Source organism: Musca vetustissima, unplaced genomic scaffold, assembly GCF_032173495.1.
Source record: "Musca vetustissima isolate MV318-11 ecotype Yass unplaced genomic scaffold, APGP_CSIRO_Mvet_v1 utg209872, whole genome shotgun sequence".
NCBI lineage: Eukaryota > Metazoa > Arthropoda > Insecta > Diptera > Muscidae > Musca > Musca vetustissima.
In genome coordinates this window covers 28,672-42,592 of record NW_026886801.1, presented here as the reverse complement: position 1 = coordinate 42,592, position 13,921 = coordinate 28,672, and the positions used below count along the sequence as shown (strand labels likewise).

Here is a 13,921-nt window from a genome sequence, read left to right as displayed (position 1 = left end):
GAAAAATGTGTCCAAACTTCCCAAAATACTGAATAATGAAGGATACTAATATAGGGGAGCTATCATAAAAAGTGGACCGATATCAATAATTTTTGGTAGGTAGATTTTCTACCCAAGAGGAAACCAAAATACCAATTTACAGCCAATTCGGTTATAAACATGCCAAAAATCGTCAACATACTGAATAATGGAGAGCACCGTTATATGGGAGATATAATAAAGAGGACCGATATATGTCATTATTGGCAGGAAGACTTGCTACCAAGTGAGGATTTAAAATACATGTTTTATACTCCCGCAAAAGTGGATGTAGGGACCGAATTTCATGGTGCTACAAACACTTTGTAGGTTATAAATCGAAATCATATTGATTACATGCGTAAACAATTTATTTAAAAAAATATATATATCAAAATATAGCAAACTTAATCACTAGCCTCTTCCTCCGAATCACTATGTCCACGATGATGATCATCATCATCTCCGGCATTTTTAAGACGGGCTATTAATTCTTTGGCCGGATTGAAAATGCCATTTGTTTGCTGGGAACAAATAAAGCAACGCTGGCTCTTCTTATACTGTTCCAAAGCACATTTTTCACAAAAATAATGTTTACATCTGAAACAACAAATATTATATTATTATTCAATAAATTACTATATAAAAAAATACCCCAAACTTACTTTGTAACCACGGGATTAACAAAACTTTGGCGACAGATGAAACACTTAAATGGCAATGTTTCTTCATCCGAATGTATTTCATATTTTGTATCATCATCATCGGATTCACATTCACCCTTTTGCTGGGCAGCATGATCCAATTCCAATTGCCAACCTGCCTTGTAATCACTACGATCATGCAAAAATTTACAACTATCACCAAAGCCACAATAACCCGTCTCTTTGTAATCTTTACAAATATCCGGTTGATAATCCCATCGAACGGTGGCACGTAAATGTGCTGGAGCTCTAATCGGTCCTTTGCGTACCATACCAGAGCTAGCATTACCAGCGGCGGTGTCTTTTTTCTTATAGTATTGGGCATAATTATTAAGGCCCCTGTAGATTTTATCATCGGCCATTCCCTCCAATTCTTCATTGACTTTAATGGCCTTTTCATGTATCGCTTGGGCATCACGATCAATTTCGGTGTCGATTTCCAAAACTGATGTTGCACCCTGATCTTGGGGTCCACTTGGTGCTGCTGTTCGTTTGGATTTATATGTCACGGTTACACGTTTATCATCATCGCTGTCTTCACTGCTCGACGAGCTGGAGTCTTTATTGTTCCGTTCTTTTTTAGATTTTAGATGTTTGGTACTTTGAAAATTTGGATTGGCACGTTTACGTCTTTGCTCCAAACGAACAACAGCTGAGGTTTGTTGTTGTTCCTCATCTCCGCTACCGGCATCTGAAAGTGTGTGTTGGGATTAATGGATTGAAGGGGAAGGGATGTTGGGTTTATTAATTTACTTACCGGACTCATTGCTGGACTCTTGCTTTTTTCGAAATGCTGGCTTTTTGATATTCCGTTTTTTGAAACCAAAACTGCTGGAACTGGCCGCTTCTTCAGACATTTTTTTCTTGGGGGAACTTCTTTATAAATAAACTTCTTTGAACGTTTTTGTTTTGTTTACAAACGTTGTTTCTCAGGCACAATTGTCATAATACGGAGTTGCCAACTTTTATTTTTATTACTGCAGTTAGTGGATGACGTAGAGCATTTTTTTTGCGTATCAAGCATTCATTTTTTTGGAAATAAGAACAAAGAAATTGGGTTTAATTAAAGTTTGTTTTCAACACCTATTAGTGAGGTCATCTAGAGAGACCAGCTGCATATCAGCTGTTTCTCATGTGTGCTCTCAAACTGCACTATTGTGTATTGACTTCCATTATGAAAACGTAAACAAGTCCAAATATTTGACATCAGACTTGAGAAAAAAAGGTGCTGGGTGATATATTTGGTTTGATAAATATTCGATGGATCTTATCGCATACCACCAACACTTCATGTGCAATTTACATGTTTTCAAAATGTTAACGTTTTGTGGTGTATATACAAGAAAGAGTGGACCGATAGATCTTATCTTATTTCAGATCAGGATTACTCTCTTCGACTAACCTTTCGTACTTACCAGCTTACCGTTCAAAACCTTTGTACACCAGAGGAACTTTTTGTCCTAAGGCATTTGAAGTGCGTTTCGATTTTCGACATCCAATTTTGAGGCCGAAAACCGTCATTATGTGTATATACCCATTGATATTTAATCACAGACTATCCCGCACAAAATATCCTCAGTGTACGTTAAGTTTTTTGCATGATATGGAATGTTTCTAAAAATTTCCATTGATTGGCAACTCTAAATGTCCGCCAATCTGTGTGCCTTATCTTAAGTTCAGAATACAATTGCTGATTTGTAAATTCGTTTCGGATAGTGTTTGTACGTGCGGGACATTGTAAAATAACTACTCGAAATCATGGCCCTTGAATTAATATCCAGCAGCAAATGTTTCGAAGGCGAACAACGTATCTACAGTCACAATTCGACAGTGTTGGGTTGTGAAATGAAATTTTCCGTCTTCGTGCCACCCTGCATGTTGGAAGAGAAAAAAGAATGTCCCGTCCTTTATTACCTCTCCGGCTTAACCTGTACCCATGAGAATTTCATACACAAATCCGGTATGCAACAGCATGCAGCCAAGGAGGGCATACTGATCGTTAATCCCGATACCTCTCCACGTAATGTCAATATCCCCGGTGAAGATGATTCATATGATTTTGGTTCGGGTGCCGGCTTTTATGTGAATGCCACTCAAGAACCCTGGTCCAAGAATTATCTGATGTATTCTTATGTTACCGAAGAACTGGTGGAATTGGTAAATAAAAATTTCGCCGTTGTACCCAATAAGAAGGGTATATTTGGTCATAGCATGGGTGGTCATGGTGCCTTGATCTGTGCCCTTAAAAATCCCGGCCAATATCAATCTGTATCTGCCTTTGCACCCATTTGCAATCCCACTGAATGCCCTTGGGGCCAGAAAGCTTTCAAGGGCTATTTGGGTGACGACAAAGAACAATGGAAACAATATGATGCCACCCATTTGGCCCAAACATACTCGGGTACACCATTGGAACTTTTCATCGATCAGGGTAGTGATGATAATTTCCTCAAACAAAAACAATTACTGCCCGATAATCTGTTGGCTGCCTGTGCGGCAAATGATCATTTGCAGGCCATCTACAAACAACGTGAGGGATATGATCATAGCTATTATTATATTGCTACATTTGTGGGTGAACATATTGCCTATCATGCTAAGTTTTTAAAGAATTAAAAAAAATGTGAAATAATAAAAATGTGGAGTTTTGTAAATTATATTATTTTGTTGTTGTTTATTTTACTTATGCGATTACAACTCAAGAAATTAATAGGTATTAAGAATTATCTAAAAAAAACTTTCAGAGTGTATTATTTTCTTCTTTTTCCAGATATTATAGTTATGTATATATATATATATATTGTGTGGTCAAAACTAAACAAAAAAAATTAAAGAAAAAGGGTTTTGTTTTTATTCACTGCATGTGAATAGTTTGGTTTAAATCTGCAAAAGCTGATGTGTTCCTGTTTCAACAACAGTCATTTCGTGATACGTTTGTTGCTGTTCTTGTTCTTGTTGTTGCTGCTGCTGTTCCATGATATTATTACTATTCTCAATTTGAGACATACTCAGTTTTATACCCTTCTTTTCATGGGTCATTTTGTGAGTGCGTAATTTATAGGCCTGTTGGAATCCTTTGCCGCATATATCACATCTGAAAGAAGAGAAAAAGAAAAAATTAAAATAAATACATTTTGAGATAGACCGAACGTTAAATTTTGAAAATAAGTCCCAATATCTTTTATTTCCATAGAAGACTAGATGGTATTTTAACTGTCTTTCTTCTCAAAGACCTTGTTTATGTCTTTCCGGAGATCAAGAGAACGTTTCCAAAATGTATCCTCATCATCATATTATATTCTTGAAGAAGACCAACAAATATTCTCAATGAAGACCAACAAATCTTCTCACAGAATACCAAAAATTTCTGACGGAAGCCTATAAGAATACCTCCTTACAAAATCCAGGACAAACTTTCAAGATTGTTTTCGAAACCTGCAGAACCATATGTTCTTCTGTAGAGGATCAAAATATGTTTTCAATTCTGTTCTTTGAAGAATATACAGAAGAATGTCTTCTCACATAGAGGACAGAATGTCTTAGATCAAGGCGTTTCTCAGGAAAAGTTAAAGAGACGTATCGTCGAAGATCACAATGTATCCTTATTTTCCTAGAAGATCGAAAAGTTTTCTCATAGAAAAGCGAAAGATCTCATAGAATAGCAAAATGTGTTCTTATAAAAAATCAGAAATTTTTCTTCTAGAATGTCAGCATATATTCTCCTAGAAGACTAGAAAGCCTTTTCATAGAATACCAGAAGATGTTATAGAAAAAAGAAAACCTAAAAAGTCTTCTAACTCGTAAATGATGAATTGAAGGTCACCAAGACAAGGAACAGCATTGGGATTTTTTCATATAGAAATTAGAATTTTTTGTCTCACGTTTATCTACTTACACAAATGGTTTTTCGCCGGTATGTATCATTTTATGGAATTTCAATGTGTTGGTGTAGGTAAATGATTTTCCGCAAACATCACAAACATAGGGACGTTCATTTGTGTGGATACTAAAAAAAGAGAAAAAAGAAACGAAAAAACACCCTCAATTATTTATGTTGCTCTTTAATTCGTTAATATTTCACCTACCGATGATGTTTATTTCTGGTCGACAAATCAGCAAAGGCCGCCGGACAATAACTGCATTTATATGGTCGATTACCGGTATGGGTATTCATATGTCTGGCCAATTGTTGGGTTTGGGCAAAAGCATAACCGCAAATTCTAATTAATAAAAAAACAGAAAATTTCATCAACATTCTTTAAATCAAGAACAAACGTACTTACTCGCATTCATGTGGCTTAATGCCCTTGTGTAATTTTATATGTTCCGTCAGACGACCCTGTGATGGATATTTATTGCCACAAAAATCACATATATACGCTGTATCTTTAGGTTTCTTTTCTCGGGTACCGGTACGTTTACGTCTTGTTCCCGCCGTTTGCTGTTGGCTGGTTGATGGCTTAACAATGGTACGTTTCATAACAAGTCGACTGCGTGCTGGTTTACGTTCTTCATCGGGTACATATTCATCATTATCCGATGAGGGTAGCTCAAGATCTTCTTCCAATTCTAAATATTCAATGTGATCTTGACTGCCAGCTAGACTCTGGAAAATAGATGGAATTTTATTTAGTTTTTTAGAATAAAATCGGTTCAGATTTAGATAAAGATCCCATATATAATTTCGTTCGATTTAATAGAAATGGTGCACCAAAGTCCCTATATATTTTTAGATTTGCACGAAATTTGGCTTAGCGTACTGAATTAAGGCTAGAAAGATGTGTATTAAATTTCGTGAAGATCGGTTCAGATTTAGATATAGCTCCCATATATATTATCGTCCGATTTGATATAAATGGTGAACCAAAGACCCTATATATCTTTCGATTTGCACGAAATTTGGCACATCGTACTGAATTAAGTCTAGATTGATATGTGCTAAGCTTCGTGAAAATCAACTCAGATTTATATGTAGCTCCCATATAAATTTTACGCCGATTTTATGAAAATGGTGCACCACAGTACCTATATATCTGTCGATTTACACGAAATTTGGCATAGCGTACTGAATTATGTCTAAAATATTGTGTGTTAAATTTTGTGAAAATGGGTTCAGATTTATATATTTTTTTCGTCCGATTTGATATAAATGGTGAACCAAAGTCCCTATATATCTTTCGATTTGTACGAAATTTGGTATAGCGCACTAAATTAAGTCTAGAATGATGTGCGTTAAATTTCATTAAAATCGGATCAGATTTAGATATAGTTCCCATATATATTTTCGTCCTATTTATTGTAAATGGTGCACCAAAGTCCCTATATATCTTTGGATTTGCACGAAATTTTACACAGCGTCCTGAATTAAGTCTAGATTGATATGTGCTAAGTTTCGTGAAAATTGGTTCAGATTAATATATAGCTCCCATAGCCGGCCTATGTCTATGTTTCGAAGTTCGATTCGAGAAATTTAAAACAAGTGTCACGCATACAGCCCTTCCACAACGTGTTTCATCGATTTACATTAAACGTATTTACGGCTTAAATGCACTTTACATACACCTCTCAGATCATTTTGAAATTTTAACCATAAGTAGCCCTTCTGATGCTGATTACAGCAACATAATTTTTTTCGGGGGGAAATCAGTACTTCCCGAGATATGGGGTTCGAAAGTTCAAAAAATACTCCAACTTCAACTTTCAAAATGATCTGAGAGGTGTCCGTAAAGTGCATTTGTTCCCATTTTACTCACATCAATTTCGAAAGCCTCATCGGCCAATTGGAAAACTTCCTTTTCCTCTTCCTCCGTCATGGGTTCATAGATTTCCACAAATTCATCATCTTCTTCGATGTGCACCGAATATTCTTCTTTGACAGGTGCACCCGATGATGATGATGCTGTTGCTGCCGATGCATTATTATTAACTATTGTATCTTGTTCCAATTTGATTAGGACATTATCACCATTTGCATCCTCCAGCACATAGCCCTCGTCGGTAAAAGCCACTGTATTTTGTGTTGAATCATTGGTGTAATCATCATCATTACTACAAAGCAGCTCATCTTTGGGATCGTCAACTTCGACGGGTGCTATAAATTTACTTAAATGCTTGTGAGACTTTTGACAACTTTGACGGAATTTATAGGCCACTTGCAGATATTTAAAACAGATTTTACATATCTTATCCGGATAATGATCGAATTGTTTTATCTGTAATGGAAAAGGGTTTCATATAAATGGTTATTGTTCCACATTTGGAGTTTGTTGTTGTTGATTTTTTTTTTCGTGGAAGCCACTTACAGGTACACCACCACATTCTAATATCATACGCGTCAAATCTTTTTCAGCATTTTTATCGAATATTGTTTGCATCTCCTCTTTGGGTTGTTTGAGGCAAATGCGACACACCAGCCATTTTTGATTTAAACCCGATTTCATGTTGTGGCCTCCGTGATTGATGGATGCTTCTATTTATTTACTTAATTAATTTCCGTAGCCACAAAAAAATATTGAAATGTTTTCAACAATCTTTCTACTTAACAAAAAAAAAAGTACTTCTCACACAATTGGAAACAGTGACGCTTGTCGTGCTGTTGTTGCTTTACTGTCAATTATTCGGGGAGTGGCCATATTGTTTGTGGCCATATGTCGATTATCAAAATCGAAATGAGGAAAAACGATAACAATTACGTTATGTTTTCATGAGAGCATTTGTAAGTCACTCTCTCTCATTATTATGCCAGCAGAGAGAGCGAATTAAGTATATGGTAATTAATTCAGTTCAGTCTGTCAAAATAGCCAAAGAATAGGAAAATTTTTAACTATTACGTTAAATAAAATGACAAATAAAAAAGAAATTATTACAAAACTGATATTACGACGAAGACGTTTGGCCCTACCGACAATTATTGAGGGAACTTCATTGGACACCAAAAAATTACAAGTTGTGAAAATGATATTGACTCAATTGCAGTTGCTTTGCAATGTAAAAGCGACTCTTGCTTCGGAAACAGACGGAAATGGTGGCGTCGAATTAAAACTACATTTCAAAAATATTGAAATTAAAATTGAACAGATGCTTAATGAAGTGAATACAACTATGAGGAAACTAATACACATAGAGGAGGAGAAAATGAATATTTTAAAGATGTACATTGAACGGGAGGCGGAAATTCAGAAGGCTTTAGTAGAGATGGTAAAGACAATTTTATTAAAAATATTTTTTTTGTTCATTAATATGTAAATAATGAGCATATTCCGAAAGTATTACTTAATTACCATGATCAAATCTAAATAATTTTATGTAATTATATTTGCTAATTTTTTTTCTTTACAGGATTATAAAAAATGCCGAGGTATTAAAATCGAAAAATAGATTGCAAGTGGCAACGTAATTGAGAAATTAAAACCTAAACTAGGTTTGAAATCGTACAAGGGCAATTGATTCATTGACTATGCCTTAGTTCTACCATAGACTAATGAAAATATAGACGACGAAATGCTCTCACCAGTCCTCTCTGAATTGAGTCAATGCGCTACTCAATTTTAAATCGTGATTTATTTAAATGTTTGAACCTTTTAATTTGGAATGCCACTAAATATAGTTAGTTTTAGGCAAAAACTATATCCTCAGATAAAAACATTGAAGAAAAAAGGGCCTTTTTCCTCAAAAAACGTCTTTAAAAAATTTTGAGTTTTTTTGTTTTGAGTCACTTGACCGCGCATTTTTTGAGTATTTCGTCGTCTATATCTTCATTAGTCTATGGTTCTACACAGCAAGCCAATGGAATAAATGACAAAATCATAAGATTAACCGAAGGATCGTCTGGGCTGTAGAAATTGACTTCAACAGAAATGTTATAAAGAAGTGACGAGGAGGGAATTTTTGCTTTTTTTTTTTTGCATAACATAATTTTTGCATAACATTTCCAGAAACATATAAATATAATAGCATGGACTATTTATAATAGCATGGACTAAATATATAAGAATGAAAAAAATGCGGATCACATACCTAGGAAACATTTGGTCTGTTCCCGTACTGCAAGAATCTACTATTTTTTACTACGATAACACTTTTTTCCTTTATGATATCGAAAAAAATAGTAAAAACTCGTATATTCTTGCAGTACGGGAACAGACCAATTATAAATAACCCAAGAATATATAATTTTGGTAAAAAATAATAAAATTTTAGAGAAAAAATGTAACAGCCTGTTAATTGTAAAATTCCAAACTGCAAGAATCTAACTTTTTACGACGATAACGAATTTTCTTTTTTTGAAAAATATGTCATTTATTTTTGTTTTGAATCAGAAAACATTAAATATAAACATATATAAAGGTTTGGTCAAGTTAATAATACAATTTATTTTATAATAAAAATTAAGAAATATGATTTGAAAATATATAGATATATTTATATAGATACATTAAAGTTTTTTTTATTAATTAGAAATAATTTTCAACCAGTAAGGAATGTTGTAAAGCCGCGTATAGAGGAGGCTTTAATAACGTTAAATTTGAATCCATATCCTTACGTATTGGATAGATAAAACAGCAGAATTATAAATTCAAGTGTGGTGGATACAAAAATCGGGAAAACGGTAACTAGAGGTACACCTCACGGTGGTGTGCTCTCGCCGTTGCTAAGGCTATTGGTAATTAATAATATACTGATGAAACTGGACGGGAAAGGTATCAAAGTTTTAGCTTATGCGGTCGACGTGGTGATATTAATTTCCGTAAAATTTCCGTCAATAATCTCGGAGCTTATGCAAAGAAATCTTCGCGATTTGGAAGGCAGCGGAATTAATAAAAAGTCTGGATGAAGAGGTCGTTGAACCGTGGATAGTCAAGCGGCTCTAAAAGCCATCAAATCTTTTTATATCAAATCTGAGGCCGTCCTCAAGTGTAGAACAGCTTGCAGCTATCGGCTGTGTTGGGTACCAGAACACCGTGACATCTTGGGTAATGGAAGTGCATACGAACTAGCTAGACAAGGATCTCAATTCGCAGATCTAGCAATTGATGACTCAATCAAACCACCCATATGTCATCTTTACCGGAACTTTGAGGCGTTCTTCGACGAAAGAGCCTATGAACTTTGGCACAACGAACCTAGGCGTAATGACAGGAATCATTACTGGTCATTCCAATATCAGGGCCTTTACTAGTAAATGGGATCTTGATGCAATTGATTACTGTAGACTCTGCGTTGACGAGGAGGAGACGGAGACAATTGAGCATCTTCTGTGTCACTGTCCAGCCCTGGTTTACAGGCGGCACAGACTAGTGGGTGCTCATTTTCCACCGAGTCTTAGCTTATTCTCAACAAACGAACCTGCTCTAATCTACAGCATAATTAGAAACCTAAAGTGGTTGGGAAAGTGCAACCTTGACATGTAATATATCTTCTGTCTTATCTCTATAACCATCGACATTATTCCAAACTTACCTTCTTATATCTTTCTGTAAGTTTCTCATCTCTCTTTATTTCCCCAATCGTATCTCCCCTATAGATCTCTCCTTATCTCTTTTCTTCTCGTGGATGATCACAACGGACCTAACGGTCTCAGAGTGCTCCAGCCACATAAGTGAATGCACGTCCCCAAACCTAACCTAAGCGCAAATTTTTTAAAGAATATTTCATTTTTAATATTTTTATTATTCTCTTTAATATTTATTGTTTAATCTACGGGTCTGGTCCTACTATTTTTAATATACTTTAAAAATTAACGTGTATGACTGTCTATGTCTTTACTGTTTTTTGAAAATTCATTTATATTTTTTTATATCTTTTTTTAAACACAAGTCTTTTCTACAAAAATCGACAACTTTGTTTCTCCTAAATTTTAAAAACAATCCTTAAAAATCCAGGCTTATGGCTTAAATATTTGATTTGCTCAAATATTTTTTTGATCTATTCTTTAAAAATCCACGTTTATGGTTAAAATGTTTTTATGAAATATATTGTTTAAAAATCACGCTTATGGCTCAAATATTAGTTTTGAAATATAATATATATATTCTTTCAGCAACGTACACAGGATTTCATTAAAAAAAAAAAATTAAACATAAATTTAATGTATTAATATTGCTGACTTCAATATATATATAAAAAAAAACAAGTTCTATGAGTTTTAAATAAAAATATATTGTATTACTTTGAACATTCTTTTACTCAAACAAAACATATACCCATCTTCCTAATGTTAAGGTACATAATTATATATAATTTAATTCTTTGTCAATTCATATTCCTTCATATCTTCATCGAAATCATCATCGTTATCTTCAGTGCCCATAACAATAATTTTTCTTTTATGACATTTTTCATGGGCATTTTTATGATGGAGTTGAGAGAAGGCACGACTACAATAGGCGCATCTGTAATTAACAAATACAATTTTAATATGTTCCTATAGATATTCACAAAAAAATAAAAACTTGCCTGTGAGGTTTCTCTCCAGTATGTACCATCATGTGAACTTTTAAAACATTCGAATAGGCAAAAGATTTGGGGCAAAGTGTACACTTGTAGGGACGTTCATTGGTGTGGATTCTGAAAGCAAAAATCTTATTGAATTACATTTATATTTTATTGTGTATTATGTATCTTACCTTTCATGCTTAATTTTCGTGGATGGATCACCAAAACTGGCATCACAAAATTGACATTTATACGGTCGATTACCGGTGTGTGAATTCATGTGTCTGGATAATTGTGGTGTTGTGGAGAAACGTTTGCCACAAATTCTACAAGAAAAAAAATATGAAATTAAATAAATGTACAATACTAAGCCTTCCATGCATTTCATTGCTTACTCGCATTCATGTGGTTTAACTTTCTTGTGCATTTTTATGTGCAAAACATATTTCGCCTTATCATGATAAGCATTCTCACAAAAACTACAACGATATACACCACCCTCTTCGGGTTTAATATCTTCATTGATGCTCGTTCGACCTCTTCTACGTCTAGGAGCTCTTGCCGGTTTAGTTAATTGATTACTGTTGCTGGTAGTTTTTTCTTCTGCCATAGCCTGAATTTTAAAGGATTGTTCTTTTGAATCATCATAATATTCTATGTGTATATTATCATCTAGCGAATATGAATTGGAATCTTCCGCTAAAAATCCATGATCTTGACTATTTTCAGTTAATTGTTCATAAATATATTGATTTTCATCATCGTCGTCATCTGCCATAGCTTCCTGATTTTCCATGCCCCTTTGCTCGTCTTGATCTTCCTCCTCGTCCTCCTCCTCCATATGGCCATCCATATTATTGTTGTCCTGGCAATCATCGTATTCATTTTTCATAATAGTTACCAAAGATTCCTTGTCATCGTTGTTCTCAATATCACCGATATCCTGAGTATTTGTATTTAATATAATACATTCCTGCTGCTGATCCTGGTCATTTGGGTGGCTTGCCACAATTTGTCCATTCTCTATTTTAAGGGGATTTATGAACTGTTTCAACTGCTCATTTGACTGTTCACACAGGTCGCGAAACTTACAGGCGGCCCTTAATAACAGCAGACATCGGTTGCATATTTTACGTGGTAGATTTTTTTGATCAAAAATCTAAAAGATAATTGAATTTCGAATATTATCTTATAATAATGATCTTCCTTTTTGTCTGAATAATTACCTTTATACCACCGTTCTGTTGTATTTTCTCTGGCAAATTGCCTAAATCCTTGGTCTTCTCCACATTTTGGAATATTGGATATAATTCATGATTACCACTCTTTAAACAAATTCGACAGATTTGCCAGCGATTATTTACCGAACAGGACATCTCGTTCAAAACAATATCCCAATAAATTATTTGTTTATATTTTCAAAAAGATTTCCTGTAATTATTTTATGTAGTTGGTGATGCTATGAAAAATTATTTGCCAAACATATGTTGCCAGTCGACACGACAGCGTTGCCATTGGTATGTCAGCGTGGGATTTTTTTAAAAGCGTTAGCGTTTGGCGTTTCTAAGTGAGATGTTTTTAGTGGTAAAAATTATTAATGAAATTGAAAAGAACAAATGCGAATAATTAAAAAAAAAATTATTACGCAGAAAAAAATATATATTAGATGTGTCACAGAACTTGGAATATAGACTATGTGTATATTTTTTTTGTAATTTTAGGTAAGGTAGGCCATGGTACAATGATACAAGGTAGGGCAGCTTGAGTTGAATAACAGAAAAGCAACAATGTAGGTGGTGGCTTCTTCTGCCAAAAATAAAATAAATATCTGCATCAATTGGTTGTGTTTATTTGACATTTTTTCAACACATAACTAAAAACACGAAAAATAATTGAAAGGTTATAATTTCTTTCCAAAAGTCAGTAGGTAATACCATGAAATGTTTGTTTCATCCATAACAAAGTAATTCTTTCCAGATGGACGAGTTAAAAATGTCATTTTCGTTTCAATTAATTTCGAATATATTTCAATTTATTTCACATACATAGTATTCAAAACAAAACACACACACATTCACAAAAAATGTATTTTGATTTGATAGAACATGCCACCTTGAGAAAATTGTAATCAGTTGGTAGCTGTGCTCTACCTTGCAATAATTATACCATGATACCAGCCAATTCCGATATAAAAAAGTATTAATAATCTCTCGATGGAGCAGTCCATTCTCCGTTACTAACAGGGAATGGAAAGGCTTCTCAAAAGCCCGACATGAAAATTTGATCCATCAATTCACCGCCTCGGCTATGAAATTTCAAAAAGTATAACCTTTTTTAAATTTCATATAAAGCGAACGAACATTAATTTTAACAAAACCTACAAAATAGAAAAACAATCCTCAGAGGAGCTTGAGGATTGCATTTTGTAATTAAATAACAGCGCAAAAATATTTTCTCTCAAAAAAATGTCATAAGGAGAACCTTTTGTTTTCCTTGAAAAACAGATCTTAGATGGCCTGATGATTTTTTATAGAAATAGAGACGCCTGACCACGAATAACCTTAAGGCTGTTTAAAAACAGACATCAATGTAGATTTTTTTAGTGACTGAGGATTATTTTTTAGGAGGAAAAAATGTTTTAGAGGAGCCCTAGAAATTTGTAGATAGATATAGATAAATAAAACTCATATTCATTTAAGGATTTTATTTTGTTTTTTCTTATAAAAAAAAAACAAACTTTCTGCAAGATTTGTTTGTGAGTGCGA

At 34.1% G+C, this 13,921-nt stretch overlaps 2 protein-coding genes across 2 annotated transcripts; one reads left to right on the top strand and one right to left on the bottom strand.

Annotated features, from left to right (window-relative positions):
- Window positions 1-425: 425 nt before the first annotated feature.
- Window positions 426-1,579, bottom strand: LOC133334279 (E3 ubiquitin-protein ligase RNF113A). Its single transcript, XM_061542569.1, has 3 exons — window positions 1,480-1,579; window positions 684-1,413; window positions 426-618 (listed from the first exon to the last, which is right to left on the bottom strand). The coding sequence occupies exons 1-3, from the start codon at window positions 1,577-1,579 to the stop codon at window positions 426-428; spliced, it is 1,023 nt and encodes a 340-aa protein (XP_061398553.1).
- Window positions 1,580-2,469: 890 nt separating this feature from the next.
- On the top strand, window positions 2,470-3,357 carry LOC133334277 (S-formylglutathione hydrolase). Its single transcript, XM_061542566.1, has one exon. It carries the CDS (start codon window positions 2,481-2,483, stop codon window positions 3,336-3,338), a length of 858 nt encoding a protein of 285 aa, XP_061398550.1. The 5' UTR covers window positions 2,470-2,480; the 3' UTR covers window positions 3,339-3,357.
- The last annotated feature ends 10,564 nt before the right edge of the window (window positions 3,358-13,921 follow it).

Bases quoted from the DNA above. Each gene is read 5' to 3' on its own strand.
- LOC133334279 (XM_061542569.1), bottom strand. From the start codon at position 1,579: ATGTCTGAAGAAGCGGCCAGTTCCAGCAGTTTTGGTTTCAAAAAACGG. The intron at 1,414-1,479 runs GTAAGTAAATTA...ACACACTTTCAG, and splicing joins AGAGTCCAGCAATGAGTCCG to ATGCCGGTAGCGGAGATGAG. The intron at 619-683 runs GTAAGTTTGGGG...TTGTTGTTTCAG, and splicing joins GTTAATCCCGTGGTTACAAA to ATGTAAACATTATTTTTGTG.
- LOC133334277 (XM_061542566.1), top strand. From the start codon at position 2,481: ATGGCCCTTGAATTAATATCCAGCAGCAAATGTTTCGAAGGCGAACAA.